Source organism: Myripristis murdjan, chromosome 23, assembly GCF_902150065.1.
Source record: "Myripristis murdjan chromosome 23, fMyrMur1.1, whole genome shotgun sequence".
Classification (NCBI taxonomy): Eukaryota; Metazoa; Chordata; class Actinopteri; order Holocentriformes; family Holocentridae; genus Myripristis; species Myripristis murdjan.
Genome location: NC_044002.1, coordinates 24453759 through 24478571, shown reverse-complemented (window position 1 = coordinate 24478571; position 24813 = coordinate 24453759). Strand labels below are relative to the sequence as shown.

The window sequence follows — 24813 nt, the reverse complement described above, 5'->3', positions numbered from 1 at the left end:
AGCGATCCCCCCTCTCAAGGCGCTCATCATTTCAGCAGGAACTGGATCAGAATAATCTCGCACGCATTCAATTTCTGCCTGATAGCCGCGGCAGCCCCTAATTTCCCCGGGGTGTTATTTCTGTTGCTGTAAACCTGTTATCATTCAAGGGATGAAAAGAACCCAGAACAAGTCCAAAATAGAGAAAATGTAATTCTTCCCAGAGAGCACAAAGGAAAGAAAAGCCTGCAGTGTATCCGTGGAAAAAAAAACCCCAAAAAACAATAATAATAATGGAGGTAAAATTTGGTTCATCTCAATAAGGAGGCAAATTGATTACGATGCACATGCGAGCCTCTGCTGCTTGAAATTCCCACTTCCTGCCAGCAAAAGACGGGATCATTTGTAAGCCATCAAACGCTCTTTTTCTTGCTCTCTGACAGCCGCGTTGAGACCGCCGCCTCGCTTTATTTACCGAGACGCGCAAGGAAAAAGGGATTTGCCTTCAATCCCTTGTCATTCAGCGATGCGGCCTCATGCTGCCGCTTTCAGCAGATGTAGAGAGAGAAAAGCCTCCCGAGCAGCAGCGGCGGTCTGGAGGCTCGGCAGGTCTGACCAGGTGGGAAGCTGAGAGGGAAAAAGGAAGGAAGGCACGGGTCCTTCTCCATGAATCTCTGACTGAATGTAGTGATCATATGCATAAAGTTGTTTTTTCCCCAGCTTCCCCAGACTGAGACCAGATGTTGGACACCATTTCCACCTCTGGACGTCCAGTGGTTCAGTTCCTGTGGGTAGCATTTCCTGTTAGCTTAGCATAAAGACTTGAAGTCTATGGGAGTCGTTAGCCTGACTCCGTCAAAGTGAAAAAATTACGTGTATTTCAAATCCCACATGATCCACTGTGCAAATCAGACTTTGTTAGAGCCAGGCTAATGACTCCCATAGACTTCAAGTCTTTATGCTAAGCTAACAGGAAATGCTACCTGTAGGAACTATGGGTACTACTAATCGGTTCATTTTAGATATTTAGATTTTTAGATGTTTAGATATTAAGATTTTAAGATATTTAGATGTTATCATTAGTTTTTGCATCAGGAATATTTTAACTATACATGCTGATATATTCCTAATCTGTGCATTTATTCTGCATCTGCATCTCTGAGCCAAGGAAGGCTAACGACTCCCATAGACTTCAAGTCTTTATGCTAAGCTAACAGGAAATGCTACCTGTAGGAACTGAACCACTGGATGTACAGAGGTGAACATGGTGTCCAACATCTGGTCTCAGTCTGGGGAAGTCGGGAAAAGGGGATTTTGTCCAAAACGTTCATTTAGGTTTTAATCAGTGTGGACAGATGCCTGTACATTTTAATTTCTCAGGACTATTTTACACCTGCAATCGAGAAATAACGGTTACTTGAATAAAACAAAAATAATGACATTTTTGTTGGCAGTCTTGCAGGTGCATCTTGTGACCCAGATGTGAACAAAATGCCCCCCGACCACAGAAATCCTCTTTCTCCTCTCGGCTCTGAGTGTGTGTTGATACAGGGACTAACAGGTTCACATTAACGGCTGCTGGGCTTGACTTGGCCTGTTTGTGCCTCATTAAACCAAACGAGGACCAAAAGAAAATTTATATTTCATTCCTAGCATGCCTGGATCACCCGGTGGTCCGAGGGCCCCCCGGGGGGCCCCCAACAGATTAATCCTGTTGGATGCATTTTGCAGCTGCGCCGTGCACCCAGGTGGGACGCTCACCTGTGAGAGGCCCCCGGCCGCAGGTGGCAATTTAGGAGCAACAGCCTCTGCTGACCTGGGGCCCCAAACATGACGTGTATTAATACAAAATGCCCCGACCACAATTATGAAACTGCCACCTATTTATCGTATGATTATGAGCAACGTGTCGGTGAATATCAGCCAACAGAGGCTGCAGGTTTTTTTATTTTTTCATTCCTTCATTCCCACCAGCAGCGGTAGAAGGAGTACTACAAACTACCACACCTTTAGAAGTACTGTTACTGTTACTGCTGGTATCTGACTGCAGTAGAAGTAGAAGTACTGTTCCTCTGCTGGTATGTGACTGCAGTAGAAGTAGAAGTAGTGCAGTAAAAGTGACTGAGCTCCTTTCCGTTATTAAATTTACAACTTTAATCTCAGAAAAGTTCAGTTTTCATGTTTATTTCTCACCTAGTTTTAGTTTGAACATAATAACCTTGGCTCCGTTGAAGGAATAGTGCTGCAAGTGTTTTCTGTTTTCGGAAACTCTGCTGGACCAGCGGCCCTGACACCTCCTGTCACACTCACACACTCGGTGTATTTTTCCTGCTCTGGCGTTCTTTCATTATATGCATTGAAGGTTGTTTGCACTGTACTGCACTTTGTAATAAAACTGACTCATATGTTGAGTAAAAAAAAACAAAAAAAAACAAAGGAATCATTGCCTGTACCCCATGAGGGTGCAGAAAGCAACCGTGAATGAACCCTGCTTCATCGCCATTTCAGACCTAATCAGTACACACAGTCTGTATTCCACTATTATATTATTTATATTGTTTAGCTCCGCTCTCTGAATCTGATTTGTGCCGTGGCTCTGGTGGAGGCATTGTGCTACATCTCAAGCGCTTCTTCGCCAAGCGCTCGGCACACCAGACAAGACAAATAATCTGCTGCGAACAAATAACAAATAGCTGGAGGGGAGAATTTGTTCGCCACCATTTACGCCTCACTTCTCTAAACGTTGCATGTGATTATGTGGAGTATGTCTGTGAAGGGTGGTGGTGGTGGCGGTGTGTGTGTGTGATACTACGTTTGCTTAATGTGCAGCATGAACTCGCTATTTGAGAGCCGAAATCTGCGGCTGTGCTCACGCCTCTGTATTTTAAAAAGAAATTGCAGAAATGACATCCTTATTGAGCAGCGACTCGTGAATCATCACCAAGTGAGCACAGTTTGCAGCCCCAACACAATCGCTTCAGCCGTGCACACGGAAGAAAAGCCCGTCACTTACCACTGAAAGCAACAAAGGTTGAAAGCATTTGCTAAATGGAACGCATTACTATCGCTATTATCGGTGTTATTATTATTATTATCTGCTAAACTGGTGGCTCTCAACTGTTGTAGCATCAGGGTCCACATTTTATCATCCTCGTGAAGTCAGAGCTTTCGCATAACATATATAAACATGTACATACATATACAACATATCTGGCTGTCTGTGTACCTGTATAGGTTGATAGACAGGTGTACATATAGTGCATAGTGTCCACTTTATCAGCTCTGCCTGTCCAGTCTAATGCAGTTCAGCTCAGCAGCTCTGCCATAAATTCTACCTTTTAATAAAGTTTATAATGTTCAATTTTTGTGTAAATTTAATTTTGTGTTTATTACTGAGGTTGTAGTTTGCAGAGGTCTTGTATTGGACTGCATTATACTGAGAGGTGTTTCCGATTTTTTGTCCTCCATATTTGTTATACAATGAGGCGGGACAGAATAGTGGAAACAGCTGTCAGTAAAGTGCAGTCCAGTTCAACAGCAGCACTAACTATGAACTCAATGCCAAACATAGAAGTGAATGAACACCTCTGTTAGTGTGACAACAAGACAAGCTGAGCATTATAGGCAGCAGGCAAGGAAACTTTATGGCACAACAGCTGGATTGGATTGGATTAGATTAGATCGTACAGGTGGTGCTGATAAAGTGACCGCCGTGTGTGGATACAAGTGAGAAAAAATAATGATGTAATTAAAATGAAATAAAAGTCTGGAAGTGCTCCAAACAATGACACTTTACAGAAATGGTATCACATCTGTTTATCTGATTTCGTATCACGGATATTCAAGATCACAAAAAACCTGCTGTTCACGCTGATCACAAAACACCAAATCTCCGTCACATTTGGAGGACAAAAAAAAAAAAAAAAAAGCAGATTGTAGCCTTAATGACATGGAAATCTCCAAAATCACCTTTGAGTTTTGGGGGATTTCTCTGAACCCGCGGGACGGAGGTTCAGATCCTGCCTGTAATGCGAAGCGGCGTCACGGATCGGCTCTGATCCTTTCCCGCATCGCTTTCCACCGCCGTTTAACCTCGTCGCTGCCACAACATACACCCTTTTCCCATCTCCGGCCTTTTTCTCTGATTCACTTATTCGCCTTACAGTGAAAACAGAAAAAGTCACCTAGAGCAGCAACATCAGACGCAACCGAGGTCAGAACCATCGTACCCAATAAACAATATTCCTGATGTTCCCGTGACCCTTAGATGATTATATAACAGAAAAAGTGTAAGGGAAAGAAATTCGTAAAACCCTTTAACTTACAGATAAGAGCATCTTAGAGGACGCAGAGAATGATTCAGGGAGGAGAGGGCCACATGTTCCCAAAAATATCTCTCTTTTTCCCTGGTTAGTGTCGCCAGCTGTGGTGTTTTAAGGCTTCCTTTGGCTCGACCACAGAGCGCCTCCGACTCCCAATCCCTCATGTTTTCACAAACGTGTGTTTGCTTTGCTCTGGGATACATCTGTCCGACCAACGCCAGCGGGGTCGGGAGTTTCCTCTGGCTTCAACCGAGCCGAAGCCCGACAGTGAGCACGGAGAACCAGAGATCTCAGCACCCACACACTGAAAAACAATGATTCTCAAATGGTTCTCAAAAAGACGGTGTGGTTCCATTACTGCACTTACTGCCACTGCAACTACTAAAGAAGCACTTTATTTGAAAAGGGGTTCTTCACTGAATCGACTGGCACCCCTTGGAACTTTTTGGAAGTAAAGTAGCATTTCTGGTTCATCACAGAACTTTTTTTGTTGCGTCTTTGAAGCACCTTTTGGGATTCTTTGAAGAACCATTTAAAGAATAGTGGTCTGAAAGGTTCATTGTGGAATCATAGACCTTTTTTTTTTTTTGAAAGGGGTTCTTCATTGAACTCAACCCGCAAGAACTATTTTGAACTTTTTTTTGGTTACGATTCTTGGAAGAAGCATTTCTGGTTCCTCAAAGAACTTAAAAGAGCTGTGGTCTAAAAGGGGTTCTTTATTGAATCCATTGACTCCTCTGAGAACTATTTAGAGCTTCTTTTTTGGGGGGTAACAATTTTTGTAATAACCATTTCTGGTTCCTCAAAGAAGTTGTTCATGGATCTTTGAGGGACCTTTGGGCATTCTTTGAAGAACCATTAAGTAACCATGGTCTGAAAGGTTCTTTGTGGAGTCAAAAACAGCTCACCACTATAAAGAACTATCTTTACTATAAAGAACAATTTTCTCTTCTTTCTTCTTTGAAGAACCATAACCGGTTCCTCAATAAGCTTTTTTTTCCCCCCACTGTGAACCATTGAAAGAAATGGTCCTTTAAAGAAATCAGGTCAAGTCAATTTCATTTGTATCGTCCAGTATCACAAATTACAAATTAGCCTCAACATCCTCTGTCCTTAGACCCTCACACCAGAAGAACAAAGGAACATAGAACATAGAAGTTTTCTTCTATTCAGACAAATGAAAGGATCGAGCTGTTCATACCTGCTTGATAGTTTCGACTGTGGCTCCAGTCTTCCTCAGAAGCGTCACCCGATGTATTGCTGACGTGTCATTTATCAGCTGATCAGCCCGACAGACCTGTCAGAGTCTGTCGGGCCGGCCAAGCCCCCCTCTCCCTAGGTGGTCTTTGGAGCATGGAATACCAGGTGTGTGAGAGGGTGTATGCCCCCTCGTCCCGCTTGATGGTGCCACTTACCCGCTTCCTGATCTCTATAGCCTCTTTGTATGTAGGTATGAACAGTTCAGTTTTGTCTGAATAGAAAAAAAACACTTATATATCGCAATAGTAGACGAAATGAACTTAATCACTTGAACATAGAACCATGGTTGGAAAGATTCTTCGTGGAACCACAACAGGTTCTCCTACGGCAGTAAGGAACCATTCTCAGCTCCAGGTGGAGTCAATGGTATTGATCCATGGCCCAATCAAGCAGCGGCACATTTATTATTGTTATTTTGTGTGACGAGACAGCAAAAACTACCCCTTTAAATGCAGACTAAATAGGTATAAATTATTTTATTGTGTACCTTGGGTTCAGAGGTCAGAGTTCACAGTCATCTCAGTCTAATTTGCTGCTCGTACGGTGAACTGCAGGTGGCGATTTGAAGTGTCAGCAGCCCCGCGTCTCCCCACGGTGGATAACTGGATCACTTTTTCTTTAAAGTGGCAGGAGAGACACTTGGCGCTCTGCTCCACTTTCTGCTTCAGTCGGAGCAGAAAACGCTGACGCTGCGTCCAGACGTCTGAACCAAAGTACACTTACCTGCCTCCTGTGCAGCCGCTGAGGAAGTTTTGTCTGGAAGAAGCTGTCTGCAGGTCAGCGGTCACAGCAGCTCCTGTAACCTCACACACACACGCACACACACACACACACACACACACACACACACATACACAGACAACAAAGAGAAAGAAGCTAATTCAGTTGATGTTCCCAAAACTGAGGCATCCTGTGAGCTGAGGTGTCAAGGTAGTTTGATGCTCTCAGGCGATGTTGTCAGGCGGTGTTTTCTTCTCCTGGCGGATGATTGATGCTTCGGCTCATCGGATGTGGATCCTGAGTGTGTGTCTTCATTTTCAAACACAGTCTGTTGACAAATGTCAGCCGAGTGTAAACATCAGACCTTTCCACTTTGGGGAACTTTTACAAACGGCTGCCTGGTGTTTGAAGGATTTACAGTGCAGGGTAGAGCTGATGCTGAAGGCGCGATCTGAAAGGCAGTTTTGTTAGGATCTGTTTGCTCTGTCAGGCGGTGACAGCTTTCCATTATTGTACAGTTTAGATACAAATCTGCGTAGCCAACTCAGAAATAAAGTGTAGTCGGGTTTCCATCCACCTGTTTTTATTCGCATTTTCAATTAAAAACCTGAATGGAGACACTGAAAAGTCGAAAAAATTTCCAAATATTGCAAAAAAAGTTTGGAAAAGTTGGTGTATCGATAAAAGGAAAATGCGAATAAGTTGCTATGGAAACAAGTTTAGCCAATAAATGGTGACGTTCATCATCACGTGACTTCCACCAACTCCAGATATTTGCATTACAGAAGTGGATGGAAACACGCATAAACTCACATTTTGTTTTGCCGCTTTTCTGAAAATTCTTTTAAAATTTGCGATTTGGCTGGAAACATCTCAAACAACTGAAATCAGTATAAACAATTCATAAATACACTGGGGCTAAACTTGAGAATAGAATTTCCAAACATAATAACCAATAAATAACCGGTAACTCAGCTCATAACCCTGATTAAAGTGTGTTTGGAGGGACTTTTTGAAGAGCAAATCTTGTTTTTTATTATAAAGAAACTCACTGACAAAAATAACATAAATCCAGAGAGGTGAGCTGATTTAAAAACTGGAAAAAAAAACAAAAAAAAAAACGAAAAACAAAAAACAAAAAACAGGTTCAAATGAAATAAAACAGAAAAAACTGAAAATAAAAATACTTGCGCCACATCGCCACCTGCTGTTTTAAATGCATAATGACACGTAATTGTCCGGTCCTCTTACATAAGATGACCTCACTTCTTCCGATGTAATTTCCAGACAAAAATGATCACCTTATGGATTATATTTTGCTCTGTTTGTGCTTTCCGGCTGTGTGGAAATGCCCCCGGCTCCTGTCTGCAGGCTATTCGTTGTTTATATGAAAATTGTCAAGTTGCAAATTTCCATTTCACTTCTAATGAGCTTTTTTTCAACATCCAAGGCGGCAAAATATTAATCATATGCCAAGATCTTGCAAATGTGCGTCAGATAAATGATCTCAACCCTAAGTGCAGGCAATTAGACTTGTCTTTACATCCTGTGATGTCTTCAGTTTATTCAGCGCTTGTACTGCGAAAGGCTGTGATCACACACACGCACACACACACACACACTCTGTCTGTTCCTGTGTTTGTGTTGTTTGGCTTATTATCACAAAACTGCGACTTGATAGGGAGCTGACAAGTCTGATGAGAGAGAGCAGCCCAGGCAAAGAGCAGCGCGAACGCATTGCTTCAAAATGCTGAAATATAATGAGTGAGACACAGAAATAACAATAGAGCTTTGTTTCGCCGCTTGTTCCTGGAAACATCTCTGTGCACCGCAAATTATCAGCCGCTGTTTAACTGCAGGCAGAGAAACACAAAGTGCCTCGGGGCTTCGGCTGCTCCACTCCTTCTTGGTTGCAGTGACTCCTCTTCAAATGCAAATTATTTTCTCCTCTTTCCTTTTGAAGCTGTGGGATGAAGAAAAATAATAATAATAAAAAAAAATCTCACAATGAAAGTGTCGTGAAGTCGTACGAGGCCATTTTCGTGGTCGCCGTCATCGCCGACATCTGAAATTGCATTTTTCTGAACGAGGATGACAATAAAATAAAGTTAATGAATGATGAAGGAAATGTGGAACCATGTAGGAACCAAATGATTTGTTCTCCTCTGGTTCTGCAGCCCTCAGCGCATAATCCTGTCTGCATTATGAATATTGGGGCCGTGGAACAATAACAGTTACAGTCCAGCTACTGATCAATATCTGGAATCAGTTAAAGTGATCATTTTATAGTATTTAGCTGTACTGACGGTTGATGTGCTCTAGTGATGGGTCGGTCGTGAACGAACCGGCTCTAAGAGCCGGCTCTTTGAAGTGAACGACGGGAGCCGGCTCCTGATTGAGAGCCGTTTTTTTTTTTTTTTTTTTTTTTTTCGATGTGGCTCCCGGGTACCGTCTGTCTGCGCTGAGCGCTTCACACCGGAGCGGCACACACACACACACACACACACACACACACACACACACACACACACACACACACACACACACACACATGAATAGGAGAACAGGAGGGAGGGAGACGAGAGAGAAAGAGAGCAAGGGGCCACAATGAGAGACAACACGAACGCGCTGGAAAGGTGTAGCTAAGAAAATGACAGCAGGAAAAGGAGTAAAATATGGACCCATTTCAATTTTACTGACAATAGAAAGAAAAAAATCTCTTATCGAGCCGGCTCCCCAAACTGTCCAGAACTGTCCACCATCAGTGCAATGGGAAAAAAAAAACACAAGAAAATGAACTTGATATTAATGAAGGTGCCAGTGTGTCGACTGCAACTGTTGTTGCTGCTGCTGCTGCAGTGTGTACAGCAACTCAATTCAACTGTAAATAGTTAAACGTTTGTTTTTGTATTTTATAATATATTTTTTGTAGCACTAGAGTGAATAAATAAAGGCATATTTATATAATAAACATTTATAAATAAAAAAAAACATAATGCATGTTTTTTGACATTAGTAATTCATTTTACACATAATTTTACATTATTGTTGGTAATAAATTAATTTAAGCAACAAAAAAATCTGAAGAGCCGCTTGGGAGCTGAAAGAGCCGACTCTTTTTAGTGAGTCGAGCCAAAAGAGCCGGTTCTCTAAAAAGAGCCGGAATTTCCATCACTAATGTGCTCTGTCTAATGAGTGCTCAGTGCTGCCACCAATGGACAAAACACTGAACTGCACTCTTTTTTTCTGTCTCTGGCTTTTGATGCCACTGGCTGCTGCGCCGATTCGATTTTATGATTTATTCTGAATTTTGTTTGTGTCTGTAAAGTCTGACGAGGCTGTGATTCTCCTAGAGGTCACTAGAGGTCATTTTTTTTACAGGGACGTCCAGTTTGACAAAAGTCTCTGCCTGCAGTGAAATGGCTGCTATGGGGGCCAACATTATCACACAGGAATCAAATGTGGCTCATTGAATCCACAAGAGTCTCAGCTTTCCAGTCAAAGCCAACTGATGCAGCTCCAAGACTGTTTAGGCCCCAGTCTGCACACACACACCATTTTACAACAGGCCACAAGAACACATGTGGACTGCAGGCTTTGGGGCCCAAACTGCATGGGATTAGCAGAAGGTGGGCGTGTCTGCAAAGGGGAGAGAACCCATTTTCATTCACACAGCTGGAGGTCAGAGGTCAAGGGACCCTTTAGAGCGATATTTATCCACCTTGACAACAACCTAGCATGACTTATTTGGTACCAACTGATCCTTTAGGTCCTCTATCTTTATCATCTGTTTATACTGTAAATTTGCACATTGCCCACATCTATGCACATTGTATACATCGATGCACACTGGTTTTTTGGTTTTTTGCACATTGTTTTTTGCACATTGGTACTTAGATCTTTAGATCTCTAGTGTCATCTTTTATTCTTTACTTTTTATTTATTTAATCTTGTACTCTGTGGATACTGCTGAAAACTGTGAATTTCCTTCGGGATGAATAAAGTATCTATCTATCTATCTATCTATCTATCTATCTATCTAGTTTCATATAAATCTCTTGGAATCAATTCAGTAATATAAAGAATAAACCAAAAATAAAAGAATCATGATACTTAAGTGAATTAATTTCTCTCCACCCCGACATGATCTGTGCATGCTTGGTTCAAATTGCGGCTGTTTATTTATACTTTTGGTTTTGGCCAGCGGTACGCTTTCTATCAGACCATTCATGCTTCGTGTGGCTGAAACAGTTTATCCAGAACAGCCTTCGTGGTGCCGAGTGGCGTCCTTACAAACGTCCGCTCAGGCTGTGAGAGCTTCGTTCTGCCGTTCGACGTGGTAGCGAGCATAAACCGGCCTCTAATCTGTCTCCTAAGATGGTGTCTGCCTAGCTGCCACGTAACCAGATGTATGCTGGTTGAAAACTCATCTCATCCTGTCGCCTGAACTCATCGCGGGCCACCGGAAACATTTCCGAGGGGCCGCCGCTGTCCCGCAGGCCGCACTTTGACTCACCAGGCTCCAGCCTCCGTTGGTCGCCCACCATCGTCTTGACACTGAGGTGCAGTTGTTTACTTTTTCTTGCATGAGTCAAATCTGTTTCTCAGCACCTCCAGTCGTCTCTTGCTTTTTTCACCTGCGTGCGAAAACCTCCGTCTGAATGCACCCTTGCTTTCAATGTCAAACAACTTCCTGTTTCCAGGCTCTTTCTTCTCCGCCGAGCAGAGTTTTTCTCGCTGTCTGTGCAGAGAACATGTAATTTGCATTTTAATCACTGTAATCTTTGTGCTTATTTCACCAAAAAAAAAAACAAAAAAAAACTTGGAGACAGCAGCCTCAGCAATAAAAAAAGCCCACAAAGCGGCGGTGCAGCGAGGGTCAGGGGGATCCGCCGCTCCCACAGCAGCGGGTTTAACGCCGGACTCTGGGGCTGCAAGGCGGCGCCGACTCCGCAGGGAAAAGCCTCCGTCTGCAGGCTGGCGGGGAAGCTGAGCCGGCATCCGACTCCGACTCCAAACCCAGGCGGAGGAGCCACTTCCCCTCGCTGTGAAGCTCGTCCTTTTGGAGATGCACGGCGAAGCGCTTCTCTTACATCCATCTGAAGCGGCGCGCCTTGCTGTGCATTTGTCTTTCATATCTTTTCTTGTGTTTGGGCAGAGTATGAGTCAGCTTCCCCGCTACTTTTCAGGCGACTACCTGCATTATTTTGATGTATGAGCAAGGAAAGGGAAGGGGGGGGGGGCGACTGTTAGAGCAGAAATGATATCAAAAGTTGAGTGCATAATGAAAATGGAAGCCCCCCCTCCCGTCTCGCTGTCTCTTTTCACTTTTAAGGTTTGACTCTTTGTCCTTTTGGCTGCCTGCAGTCGGCGTACGCAGTCGAGCAGCAGACATCAGTGACGTGTTTGGTTTTAAAGCTGTTGAGTCGCGGGGAGGATCACACGGCAGGCGAGGTGGAACGAGGTGAAAACAGCGAAACACCGCGCCGAGCACGGGGAAACATGCAAGGGCAAAAGTTTAACGTCTTAATTCCATATTCCTGTATATCTTCAGATCAAATAATATAAGTATAGTATCAAAAACCTAAACATATTCCACCTTTTCCCGCCAGGCCCGCTCCTAAGAGTTTGTTTCTTCCCCCTTCCGGTCGGCTGCTTGACTCGCTAGCTAGTTAGCCAAATTGACAACAACCACTAAAAGCTAGAAATGGCTAGTACACATATTATATCAAACCAAACATACACACATCATACACCAAAACGTTCAGCGTCTTCTCCTGAATCTAGCCAAGCCACGTGTGAAACAAAGTGACGCCTCCTTTGGACGTTAGTGCCGTCGGAAGCCGGCAATGCCACAGGAACATTTTGCTCTACAAGCTCTTTATGTTTGTGTTTTTTTTGGGCTTTTTTTTGCACATTTTTGAACAAACACCCACAGGATGTACGTCTGCTTTTTCTGCTGAATCTGGTGATTCCAGAGTCAAAGATAGAATTAATTGAATGATAGCAGGATCGAAGAAATCTGACATAATTTACACAGTGTGACTCAGAAATCATCAACATCAACACCAAACTTTATTTCTCTATTCGTCTTCACACTTTCAAAGAAACATACACACATTATACATGGAATTTTTCAGCATCCTCTTATGAATCAAACCTTGCCAGGGCTGAAGTTATTGCACTTTTACTTTTATCACAACAAGCTTCGTAACGGCGGCTGCTCCGTGGCTTTTCCAGCAGAAACTGGCTTTAATAAATGCCTCTTTATTTCTGTGTTTGCACTCACATTTGTACACAAAGATACACATTTTATACATAAAAATTAATCACCAGTCTCTGCTGGATTGAATGATGCCAGGGTCGAAGTGATCTCACTTCTACTTTTGACGATACGACCCTCGGAAATCATCAACATCATGTTCAAGGTTTAGCTCTGGCTTCCCCAAACTTTATTTCTCTATCTGTCCCAACGCTTTCAAACAAACATACACACGATATACATGTAATTTTTCAGCATCTTCTTCTGAATCTAGCCATGCCAGGGTTGAAGTAACTGCACCTTTACTTCAAAGCTTCAGGAAGAGCGGTGACGCCAGGTCTTAAACCGTGGATTAGCTGCATCAGAAGCTCCAAGACAAAGTGAACAAAGATGGAAAATGAGGTGATTAAGTCCCAGATTTGTGAACTTCCTCATCTCATGACCCGGGCATCATCCTCTCCCGTCTGTAAACCTTGTTGTGTCTCAGCAAAGCCGCTGTTCGCTTCACGGTGCAGCAGCTGGAGAGCGTTCGAGGCGTGGGGGTGATTATCTCGGCGAGGGCGAGCGGCTGCAGTACAGGCGGGCGGGAAGCAGCTTCATGCAGGTGGTTCGAAATTTACTGTTTACCACGCCGGCATTAAGTAGCTGTGCAGAAGGACACCTCATGAAAATGTCACATGCAATTAAAAGAGAAGGGAGCAGCGCCGGCCTTAAATAATTCAGACAATGGAGCGTGATCTGGAAATTGGCTCCAAACACTGCAGCGCTGCACTTTCCCCTCCACCTGGCTCAAACTTTAAAAGCCTGCCGGTTGTGGGAAATCTCAGACGGCATCACTTCCAATCGACTGTATCGTTTGAAGGAGTTTAAAGGCGGCTCGGTTTTTGTTTGTCATGTTTACATAAGATAAGAAGGTAGGAATGATGCACGAAAATGTTCTTTAGATAATAAAAGCAGAGCCATGTCACAAGCACTGTCTTTGACCTTTATTTAGATATTTATTTACTGTAATTTTCTGATAAATAATCATCATTAATGCGGACAAAATGACCAAGCATGTAGAAGCAAACGGGAGAAGAAGCTAATAAGTTGAGAAAATTGCATCTTTTCACTGAAATGCAGCCTTTAAACACAGGAAAAGGTAAAAAACATATTTTCACTATATTATAATATCCAAAATCCCAGACCACATCTAGTCTCTTTATCACGATATTGATATGATATGAGGATATAGCTCAGCTTTAGATTAAAGTGGATTTGTCCAGCAGCATTTGTTCACAGTTCAAATGTCCAAACTTTGTCTGATTTGAAGGATTTAAATTATTTTTTTAAGTGAGGGCAGCCATTAAAGAGGTCCAGCTGTGATCTACCTGTAAAACAAAAAGCTTGACTTTGAAAAATACAATAATTCTTAATCTGTACGCTCATATATGGGACCGACGCCGGTTGTAAATTAAAGTTCCTGCCAGGAGGATCTGAAAGTTGTTGTCTCGGACTTTGACTCTCTCAGCTGTGGTGTTTTAAATTCCAGCCACGCCGACCGAGCTCGGCGGGTTTCACAATCTGTGTCTGTAACTGCAGATGTGGAAGAGTCTGTGTGATGAAATTAAATATTTCTGCTGGCAAATATTCTAGTTCCAACTAGAACGAGCCATGGAGACACTGAGGATTTAAATCTTTTGGTCTAAAACAGGTCAGATTTCATGATACAAAACATTTATCTCAGATTCATTATCCCACTCTATAAAATTACTAATCCATACTCCTGGATTTTGTCTGCAACTTCAGAATGAAACTAAAAAAATGCAAAACACAACATAGTACTCAAAGCATTTACATGACATTGGCATTTAATCTAGAGAAGTTAGATTTACACATGCAACAGAAAATAACTTGTGCACAAGGATTTCAGATCGGAGGTTACAGATTCACACCTGCAGGGCTGCTGAGTCTCTGAGTGCACATTTACATGCTTTTATTTTTTTGCTCCATGCAGGTTGAGTTGGGTTTTCAGCCACTTTGTCAGTCCAGGCTTTGAAAAACTCATTACGGAGCCGCGTATTAAACACTCAAACACAATAACACTTTTAAAATGTCCATGTTAATCACCTCTGATCATTTATACTGTAGATAGAGGAACATTTTATTTCCTGTAAGAGAGTTTATGGCCTGCTCACCTCATTTGTTCTTCATTGAAACAGAAGGAAAGGAGACGAGTACGGTGGGTTATTAAGGCCATGTAGGGGGAAAAATCACAGAGCATACACAGAGAAACAAAACGTACTTTTTGAGATTAACGTCATGAATTTATGAGAAAAAAAATCATAATTCTGACTGTAAAGAGACTAATTTTTGAGAAAAAACTTGGAAAAACATTTTTTCGTTTCTGTTTTTTTTTTTTTTTTTTTTTTTGGTCAAGGAATCCCATCGCCTCGCTTTGCAAGGTTGGAAGTGATGTGGCTCCTTAACCCTGCAAAAGAAAAAGAAAAAGAACTGCTATTTTTCAGAGTTTTTTCTCAGAGAATATCCAGTTTTTAAATTTTTTTTTTTAATCTCAGAGCGCTTTTCTCGGTGTAGTGGCCCTGATGAGCCGCCGTAGAAGAGCGGACAGCACAGCTCCTGGGTGGATGGATGGAGGGGGGGTAACATTCGAGATGTTAGCAGCTGCTCCTTCACCTTCACAGCTTCACTAACCCACTAACCCGCTAACCCACTAACCAGCTAACCCCACTAACCCCGCCCCTGTCGTCTCTCCTGTCGTCTCCCCGGCAGCGCACCACGTCCGGACCGGCACCTGCGAGGTGGTGGCGCTGCACCGCTGCTGCAACAAGAACAAGATCGAGGAGCGCTCGCAGACCGTCAAGTGCTCCTGCTTCCCGGGCCAGGTGGCCGGCACCACCCGGGCCGCCCCGTCCTGCGTCGATGGTACGATCCAGCTGCATGCCACATCTGCATGTGTTGTCTTGTTCTCTCAGATCCTCATTTCAGCTTCCTCTAGGAACCCTAACTCTAACCCAGGTCAGGCCGGGGAGTCTCACAAGGTGGGTCATGATTCTGTGCAGAATGTCGGAGTATTCCTTTAAATGTTCTGTTATCCTTTAAATGTAGTAGTACCAGTGATAGGAGTAGTATTAATCAGGTGTGGCTTTTTATGATTGGTTGTCCTCAATTTGCATAAACCTTTTCAACATGACCCACACCCCTTACGGAAAGAAAATATATTTACCAATATATTACATTTAATATATGGAATTACAATATATTTAAATATGTTATCTATTTGCAAGTGTCTTAGCAATACATCGAAGAATATATTGGTGAAACATATATAATGCAATATATTTGTATGTATTGCATCAATATATTTTAATATATGGAATAATACATAAGTAATTGCGCATTTAAGATATTGCAATATATTGGAAAATATAAAGACTAGTTCCCATATATGGAAATGTATTATCTAGTAGATCACATAATATTTTCCAATATACTCCAACATATTTTTGTTTCGTAAGGGACATCCCATCATGCAGCGCACATGCAGTTGTTTGCCCACTGTGTGAATTTGTCTTTGTGTTGCTGCCAGTTCACCTGTGTAAGCGTCCACTTCCTGTTTCCATCAAACATCAGGGAGTGAAATGCGTGTGAAATTAGGTGCATTGATTTTCTTTTTCCCCCGCTGAGGAGAATGTGGAGTTAAAGTGCCTCTTGCCTTCACACGGCATGCAGGGACTACGAGCTGTCAGCCCCCTTCCTAAGAGGTCTGAAGTATTTTTTATCACCTGAACGGCTTCTGCAGCGGGCGACTGCAGGCAGTAAAGTCAATGACCCAGAACGTCACTTAGCATGCTAATGTGTGAGACGCGCCGACTCGGACAAAAAAAAAAAAAAAAAAAAAACGGCCGCTCTGCTTTGGTCTGCAAAGCGCGGGTTTCCGCATAAAGTCTGGGCCCGGTCGCGTCTGACCTATTCCTTGACATTTTAGTATTGACATTTTCTGCAAATTAGAGCTGTGTGCCACCGGCCGCCGTTTTAAAGCTCCACGGGTGAGCTCGGAAAAAATGATCAGCACTTAACCTTTTAATTATTCTTTCTTCTGCGACCTGGGATTACCTTTAGCTGCAGCCTCCGTGTGACACAATCCTGTCTTTACACGAGGATGAATCAGACTGAGGAGATCTGAGAAGACCAGACCGTCCATCATGCACTATGTGGACAAAAGTGTTGGTCCACCTGCAGGAGCTTCTCTGAGCTCCCATTCTGAACCCAGAGGCATTAATGTGGAGTCGGTCCCTTTGCAGCAGAACAGCTTCCACTCTTCTGGGAGGCTTTCTACCAGATGTTGGAGTGTGTCTGTGGGAGTTTCTACCAGATGTTGGAGTGTCTGTGGGAGTTTCTGCCAGATGTTGGAGTGTCTGTGGGAGTTTCTCTCAGATGTTGGAGTGTCTGTGGGAGTTTCTGCCAGATGTTGGAGTGTGTCTGTGGGAGTTTCTACCAGATGTTGGAGTGTCTGTGGGAGTTTCTCTCAGATGTTGGAGTGTCTGTGGGAGTTTCTGCCAGATGTTGGAGTGTCTATGGGAGTTTCTCCCAGATGTTGGAGTGTGTCTGTGGGAGTTTCTGCCAGATGTTGCAGTGTGTCTGTGGGAGTTTCTGCCCGTTCATCCAGAAGAGCCTTTGTGAGCTCAGACTCTGATGTTGGACCAGAGGGTCCGGCTCCCAGTCTCCGTTCTAGTTGATCCAAAGGTGTTGGATGGGGTTGAGGTCGGGGCTCTGTGCGGGCCGCTCAAGTTCTTCCACCCTAAACTCAGCCGGCCACGCCTTTATGGAGCTGCTCTGTGCACTGGGGCTCAGTCATGCTGGGACAGGAAAGGGCCTTCCTTCCCCAAACTGGTCCCACAGAGCTGGAAGCAGAGAATTGTCCAAAATGTGTCGGTGAGCTGAAGCGTTCAGATTTCCCTTCAGTGGAGCTGAGGGGCCGAGGCCGAGCCCAGAAACACCAGCCCACAGCGTGACCCCTCCTCCAGCAAACTGCACAGTCGGCACAATGCAGCCAGGCAGGGAACGTTCTCCTGGAGGCGGGGAACGTTCTCCTGGAGGCAGGGAACGTTCTCCTGGAGGCAGGGAACGTTCTCCTGGAGGCGGGGAACATTCTCCTGGAGGCGGGGAACGTTCTCCTGGCATTCCCCAAACCCAGACTCGTCCATCAGACCAACACATAGAGGAGCCTGATTGGTCGCCATGAGGCTCCCGGCGCTCAGTTTCTGTGCTGATGTTGATGCCAGAGGAGGTTTGGAGCTCTGCAGGTACTGAGGCGGCAGAGCGTCGGACACTTTTACGCACTATGAGCCTCGGCGCTCGGCGACCCCGCTCTGTAACCTTATGAGAACGGCTTGTTTAGAACGAGTCATTCCCTCACTAATGTCAGTAAAGGCAGACTACATGGCTGCTGGTGTTTATACACCTGTGGCAACGGGACTGAATGAAACACCTGGATTCAGTGATTAAGAGCTGTAGCCCAGTACTTTTGTCCATATAGTGCATTTCCAGATATGTATTGCCCAGTCTGAACAGTGTTGTTAGTCCGTTCTAAAATCCCAGGTGTCAATCAGAGAGATCAGCAGATCCTCCATGAGGCTCAAAACATTTCAGCTTATTCTGCTCATGATCTTTCCAGTGTCGTCAAGACGTCTGTGTGTTTTACCTGTAAAACTAAAAATCGTTCATCCCCTCTGTGATCAGATCACTAAATCCCTTAGGTTGTTTTTATATCTCGCTTTAAGGACTTTTATCTGTTTTATTTATTTATTTATTTATTTATTTATTTTAACCAGACTTATGTTTTTATCCTGTTATTTGATTAGATTGATACTTTATTGTTTTAATCAGTTGATCAGTCTGCTCAACCCGAGTATGTATTTTAGACTTCATTTCATAGTTTAGCTCTAATGCATAATTTATTTTTTGTCTGTTTGTCACTGTGTTTTATTTATGTGTTTCATGTGCATGCTGCTCCATACAGATTGCCCCTAGAGGGATTAATAAAGTTGTTTAAATTGAACCGCGAGGACAAAAACACATAAAGCACATGTGTGAATCTCCTCTTTGGCTTTGTGTGGGACAAAGGCACAAATTTGGAGATTTTATTTGTTTTATGTTTTTTATGTCTGCAATTTATTGTTTTCAGCCTCCATGTTTTCAAAGCATCGTTAAGTCCTCAGTGAAATGCATCCTGTGCGCTTCCTCTGTGTTTGGTTATCAATATCCCCGTTTCATTTCATGAGAGACCCTTGTGGCTTCTTAATAGCCGATGTTGCACAACCGCCATCTGCTTGCCATTGACCCGATGCACTTTTTTTACACCGCATTGCCGCTATAACCATCGCTGCGTAATACAAATTGATTCCCTCATGCAGGAAAGGATCCATTCCAGCCGATGCGCTGTAGCAAAGCACCGGCGTTATGCGCGGATCATAATAACCTCCCTCTTCATTACTAAGAACACTAATGCCTGTGGAGCAGCGTGCGGTGTGCAGCACGGATAATGTGCTCTGTAATGCCCCGTGTTTAAATTACACCTCGCACAATGGGATAACATTAAGCTTTATTCTGCGTCTCGCTGTCTCGTCTGACCGGGCTCGGCTCACTCTGCGGCTCCGAGCGCCTCGCATGTCACTCACATCTCATGTTTTCTAGCGTCAAACAGCAAAAAGCGAGTCATGTTTCTCTAATTCTGGCATGTGAGGAGTTTCTATAAATCACATGTTTGCCCCCAGTGATCAAAAAATATCATTGTGGCAGGATAATGCATTGGCAGTGTTGGCTTTTGTGACTAAATCCTGGCATTTACCTGTTTCTGCAAAATGAGTAAGTTTCACATAATTCACTTGAGAAAACTGTCATCATTGTGGCGACGGAGGGCAACAGGATCCAGCCGTGGAAGGAAAACAGGAGCAGATGGCGTGTTGGTGTTTGGGGAAGCAGCTCAAATCAGTCAAAACTCTGTTTGGAAACAGAAGCAGAGGCAGTTTCAACGTTTCTCTCCGCTCCACGCTCCGCGGCTCGCCCGGCGACGCTCCGACCGTCCCGCCGCGCTGATCCGAGCGAGGCGGTTTCTTCGAGTCCGTTCAAGTTCTGTGAGCGAGACTCAGCCAATGGGAAATAGGCCAACGAACTTTCTGACCAATCACAGTACTTGCCCAGAAGTCTGGTGGGATTTATAATAACACCGGGCAGGCTGATGCTAACTTAAGAGTCAGAGGGATTGGTTGGATTTTTGATGAGGCTCAGCCAGTTGGGACAAAAAAAAAAAAAAAAAAACACAGGGACCAGTTCTGATTGGCTTGTTTTTTTCTAATGACATCATTTCTCACAAAAACAAAACAAAACAAAACAAAAAAAAACAAAACAGTAAAGTACCAGTATGATCCATTAATCTAATTTAAATAATATCCAGACAGCAACATCTGTGATAATAATACTAATACTAACATTAATACTAATAGTACTACTAATAATAATATTACTAAAAAAAACAAAAAAACTAGTCAGCACACTGTGGTGCAATGTCTTGTATGGGTTACATCTTTAAGTTAAATTTATTTTATTTGACATGGACTTTATAAAAAGCATTATTATTAAGTATAAACATAATGCAGCAGATGCCTGTGCATAATATTTAAACATATACAGATGTTTAAAGCGAAATGTTAATTCGTGCCCATAGGAAACTTTCTTAACAGTTAATAGAAAAAACAAAGAGTTAAAGCCAAAACAGGAAGCTCTAGGTGCGGTGTGACGTACAGAGGGCTGAGCTGGGAGAACGAGCCGGGACTCAGCAGCTCCGCTCAAAGTTCTGCTTCTGCAACAGGAAGACAGAAAGTCCACATGAGGTTTTGTGCTTTGCAGTGTGACACTCAGAGTTTACTGAGGCCAGCGAGCCGATTGTAGCCGAGCAACAGTTCCACCGAGCGGGAAGCAGCAGGAAGCAGCGGGACCCTGCAGGCGGTGAGGAGGAACTTCAACGAGGAAAAACTCTGAGCTTTCCGAACGGAACGTGTTGTGTTCCTCCAAGATTTGACAGCGCCGACACCTCATCATTTCTTTTTTTTAATCCATGAGTTTTATTGTCTGGTTATATAACGCTATGATGGTTTATATCCTACACACAGAAAAACAAAGGTGCTACCTGGAACCAAAAATGGTTCTTTGGAGTGATGCCGTAGAAGATGCCATAGATTTTTGGTCCCACAAACCCTAGCCCTAACCCTAACCTTTTAGCAAGAGGTTCTTTAAAGAACCCCAAAGGTGCCTCAAAGAACCATCAAAAAACGGTTTCTTTAGGAACCATAAATGGATCATTAAACTTTAACATTAGCAAAAATAGGTTCTTTAAAAAGTTATTTTTAATAAAGTTCTTTGTGGATCCAGTTGGTTCAGTAAAGAACCTTTTTTTTAAATGGTTCTTTGGTAAATTTTCAGAATAAAAGGTTCTCTGAGTGCTTTAAATCAGATGACTGTGTGCAGGTTGAAAACCAACATGAACATGTTGTTGGCCGGTTCTCCACGTTCCTTGTTCCTTCACTGGGTTCCAGACGAGCTATTAAAAATGTTTTCTGATAGTTTATAGAGCGAGACATTAATCCATTCACTGAGGAAATAATCTGCACATTAATCCACAAGGAAAAGAATTGTCAGCTGCTGCCGCCACCAAATAACAAATAACACACCAAATTTTAAAGAACCACAGAAAGAGTGTGAAGAACCAGTTCCTAAATAAAGAGGTTCTTCAGCTGCTTTGTAGAACCACAGAGCATTTTTAAGGAACCATTTAAGACCCACTGTTTTCCAGAGAGTAGATTAAATGTGAGCAGGGAGCCATCCAGATGAATTAAGACATCAGATTCAGGATTGATCATGGCTGCCTGCTGTGTGAGCGGCGCCTCGGCATTGACTCGCTGACCTTCACGTCTCTCCGCCAGCCTCCATCGTGGAGCAGAAGTGGTGGTGTCAGATGCACCCGTGCCTCGACGGCGAGGAATGCAAAGTTCTTCCTGACCTGAAGGGATGGAGCTGTGCCACGGGGAACAAGATCAAAACGACTAAGGTGGGTGGAACGAGAAAATACCGGCCGACACGTTGAGAACCTGTTGGACGCGCCGACCTTCTGCACTTCGGCTGCTCAAGGTCGACGCGGCGTTTCTTCTGTTACAGTCGTCTGCACGGCTGATGTTTGCAGCCGCCGCTCGCGCCCCGAGGGGCCGCTGATCAATGGGGCTGGCATGTCTCCTTAGCACTTTCAGGCCACTTTGAGCACCCAAACTGGCCAATTACTCACTCCAATTACTTGCTTTTAACGGGGAAACATGATGCCCGCATCCTTCCCTGTGTTATGATGACCCCAAGACTTTAGCTCTGCCTCTCTCCATGTGCTTAATTATTTAAACTGCCCACATCACACCTGCCTGGAGCCGGCAGCCTGCAGCCTGGAGCCCGGGGCTATTGATTTGGCGACTAGTTGGGGTCTCAAAATGGGATTTATACATATATTTAGTGGCCCAGGGTCCCTGCAGAGGTCCTGAAAGTCAGATGGTGTGTGGAAAGATAATTCAGTCATTTCTAAACCATGATAAGTTTGAAAAATGCATTAAAAAAATTAAAAAAATTATTGTTGCACAGCCCTGATTTGCATCGGACTGTGCTTCTTCTGTGGTTTTAGACATTCATCGTTGCATGTATTCTGATATTTCTTGCTGGTGGGAATAATCTTAATTTCATAGAATCATCTTAATGGGAGCAAAACGATTATCTGTATAAATTATACCAAACCCCCAAAATCCTCAGATGACATTAAAATAAATGATTGGTCTGTTAAAAGCATGGAGGATCGTGGTCATCAGATTAAAGTGAATGACCTCACCCGTGCATTTTCATGAAATCTAACACTTCTCTTATGGTTTCCTCTTTTTTTTTTTTTTTTTCCTCCGTCTTCATCTTCATCCATGTGGACGACTGGACAGATTTCAGCGGACAGAGACCAGCTTTGGTAACGTCAGATGCCGCGCTGCAGAGTCGAGGTGAGACACATGTTTGCTATTTATTAGAAATGATTTCCGTTTTGGCATGTCGTTTTTATACACATTTTAATGGGCCAGTTGTTAGTTAATAAAAATGCAAATTGTTGGATGCTTAAACAGATACTGTGCTGTAAAACAAACAATACAAAAAGATAAAACTAATTTTTTAATGGTATTAGTAATGATATCTAATGTACACTGCATTCTTAAGCTAATTTTCATGATTCAAAAACTGTTAAAATACTACTTATAATACTGCTACTTAAAATACTACTTATATCATCTTATCTAATTATGCAAGCACCAAAAAGGGCAGAAATAAAAGAGCCAAACTATAACTGATCTGCATTTGGTGACTTTGCACGTTGGCGCCCCCACATGGCAGCAGGCGGTAACTGATTGAATTCGGAGGATTTCATTACCCACAAATACTGTCAGTAAAATAAAAACCACAACAAACTGTCCACATTTTGTTGCTGGTAAAAATTTACTAAACTTTCACCCCGGCGTGTGTCGTCACCGATCAATTTGAAATAAGAATTTGGAGAATTTATAACCTGAATTTGTGTTTACTGCCCTATACCGTCTCTGTCCACAAGGTGGCACTGCACTGAGCCTTCCTGGTATTAACGTGTGTAGATCTATTTTTACCATGGTCTGGGTGAATGCTGCTTTCTGATTGGATGAAGTGTGTGTGTTAAAACTGTCAAGAGTCTGCCAAATCTAATGGTTGTTCTTACGGCAGCCATGAAGTGTTGAATCAAAGTGTGTAACCATAGCAACAAATGGAAATCTAACTAGCTATAAGTCAGCTGTTAGACGATAACCCCTGCCCTGTTTTTAATATCCAGATTACCTGAGACTGTTGTGATCATTCTCCAGTTAAAATTAGGATTACATCAACACCAATACTGAGCTAGACAAGTAATTTTTGAGTCGATGTGATGTATGCAATCAAATCCTGCGGCCCAAGCTAAATACGTTTAACTGAATATTGAAATATAGGCTAATAAACTGCCGTGACTGGACGTCCCGCTTCGAGCTCGGGGTCCTGAGTCCCGACAAAAATCTGCAAAACCGAACTGTCCTGGTTTTCAACATTCATGACCAAATTGTCCTGTTTTTTTTTTTTTGTTTTTTTTTTGCTATTCACGCCCACATTTTAGAACAAACACAGAAAAGTTATCCATCAGAAATAATCTGCGTTTTCTGTTGAGTCAAGGGCCTGTGCACACCGACAAATACCTTGTGTTTTATTTTGAAAGGCAGCGAATGTGATTATGAGCTCATACTGTATGTTACATTACACCAAATCAAGAAGTGTGTGTTTAGTGTTTGTTGGTGTTACTACACAGTTTGCAGCTATGATTTGGTGGATTTTGGGAGAGAAAACAAATTGTCAGCCATGGTGTTGAGAGGTGCTGGTGGGTGTGTGAAGTGCTGAAATAATTATCCCCCATCCTGATGAAAGCGTTAATGGTGCAAGCATGAGCGCATGCATGTGCACAGCATTTAAAGGTGTCACACACTACAGAGCCAGTACAGAGACAACACCACCACCCAGACAGCAGTGAGGGTTTTTTATTTTATTTCTATTTTTTTACAAACATCTGAGGAAAAATTACATCCTGTATGATGATTAAACCAAAGGAAATGAAAGCGAGAGAGAGGAAAAGATTTAATGTTAATTTTCTCCGGAGTGCTGTTTTTTTTTTTTTTTTTTTTTAAACCCAGGCTTTTATTTTGAAGAAAAGTTCTTTTGTGTGTGTGTGTGTGTGTGTGTGTGTGTGTGTGTGTGTGTGTGTTTGTGGCAATTTATGTTTTTTTTTTTTTTTTGGTGTGTGTAGTACTGTGTGAGGTACTGTATTTTATGGTAACTATGGTTTTTTATGGCATTTTTTATTTTTTTATTGTAGTAATTAGAAACATGGTTTATTGTATTTTTTCAGTTAGTTTAAAAACACTTTTTGTGTCTTTTTAGCTCTCTGTCAAGTCATTTTCTTGTAATTTTTAAAATACTGATACCCATAGTTTATAACACTGCACAGCTTTATTTAGGAGAAAGAAAAAAAAATCAGAAATGCCCTTTTTGACAACAGGAAACTCACAGTACAGTCAAATATGAACTGAGTGCTATTCTCTATGGTAGCTAATGAATGACTAAATATGCTTTTTGTCATCCAGGCTTTTATTT

The 24813-nt window shown here is 42.8% G+C and overlaps 1 protein-coding gene across 1 annotated transcript; it reads left to right on the top strand.

Moving 5' to 3' along the window:
- Positions 1 to 5654: 5654 nt before the first annotated feature.
- LOC115355623 (chemokine-like protein TAFA-2) lies at positions 5655 to 22592 on the top strand. Its single transcript, XM_030046481.1, has 5 exons — positions 5655 to 5743; positions 13031 to 13116; positions 15316 to 15468; positions 21525 to 21649; positions 22563 to 22592. Exons 1-5 carry the CDS (start codon positions 5655 to 5657, stop codon positions 22590 to 22592), a joined length of 483 nt encoding a protein of 160 aa, XP_029902341.1.
- Positions 22593 to 24813: the final 2221 nt, after the last annotated feature.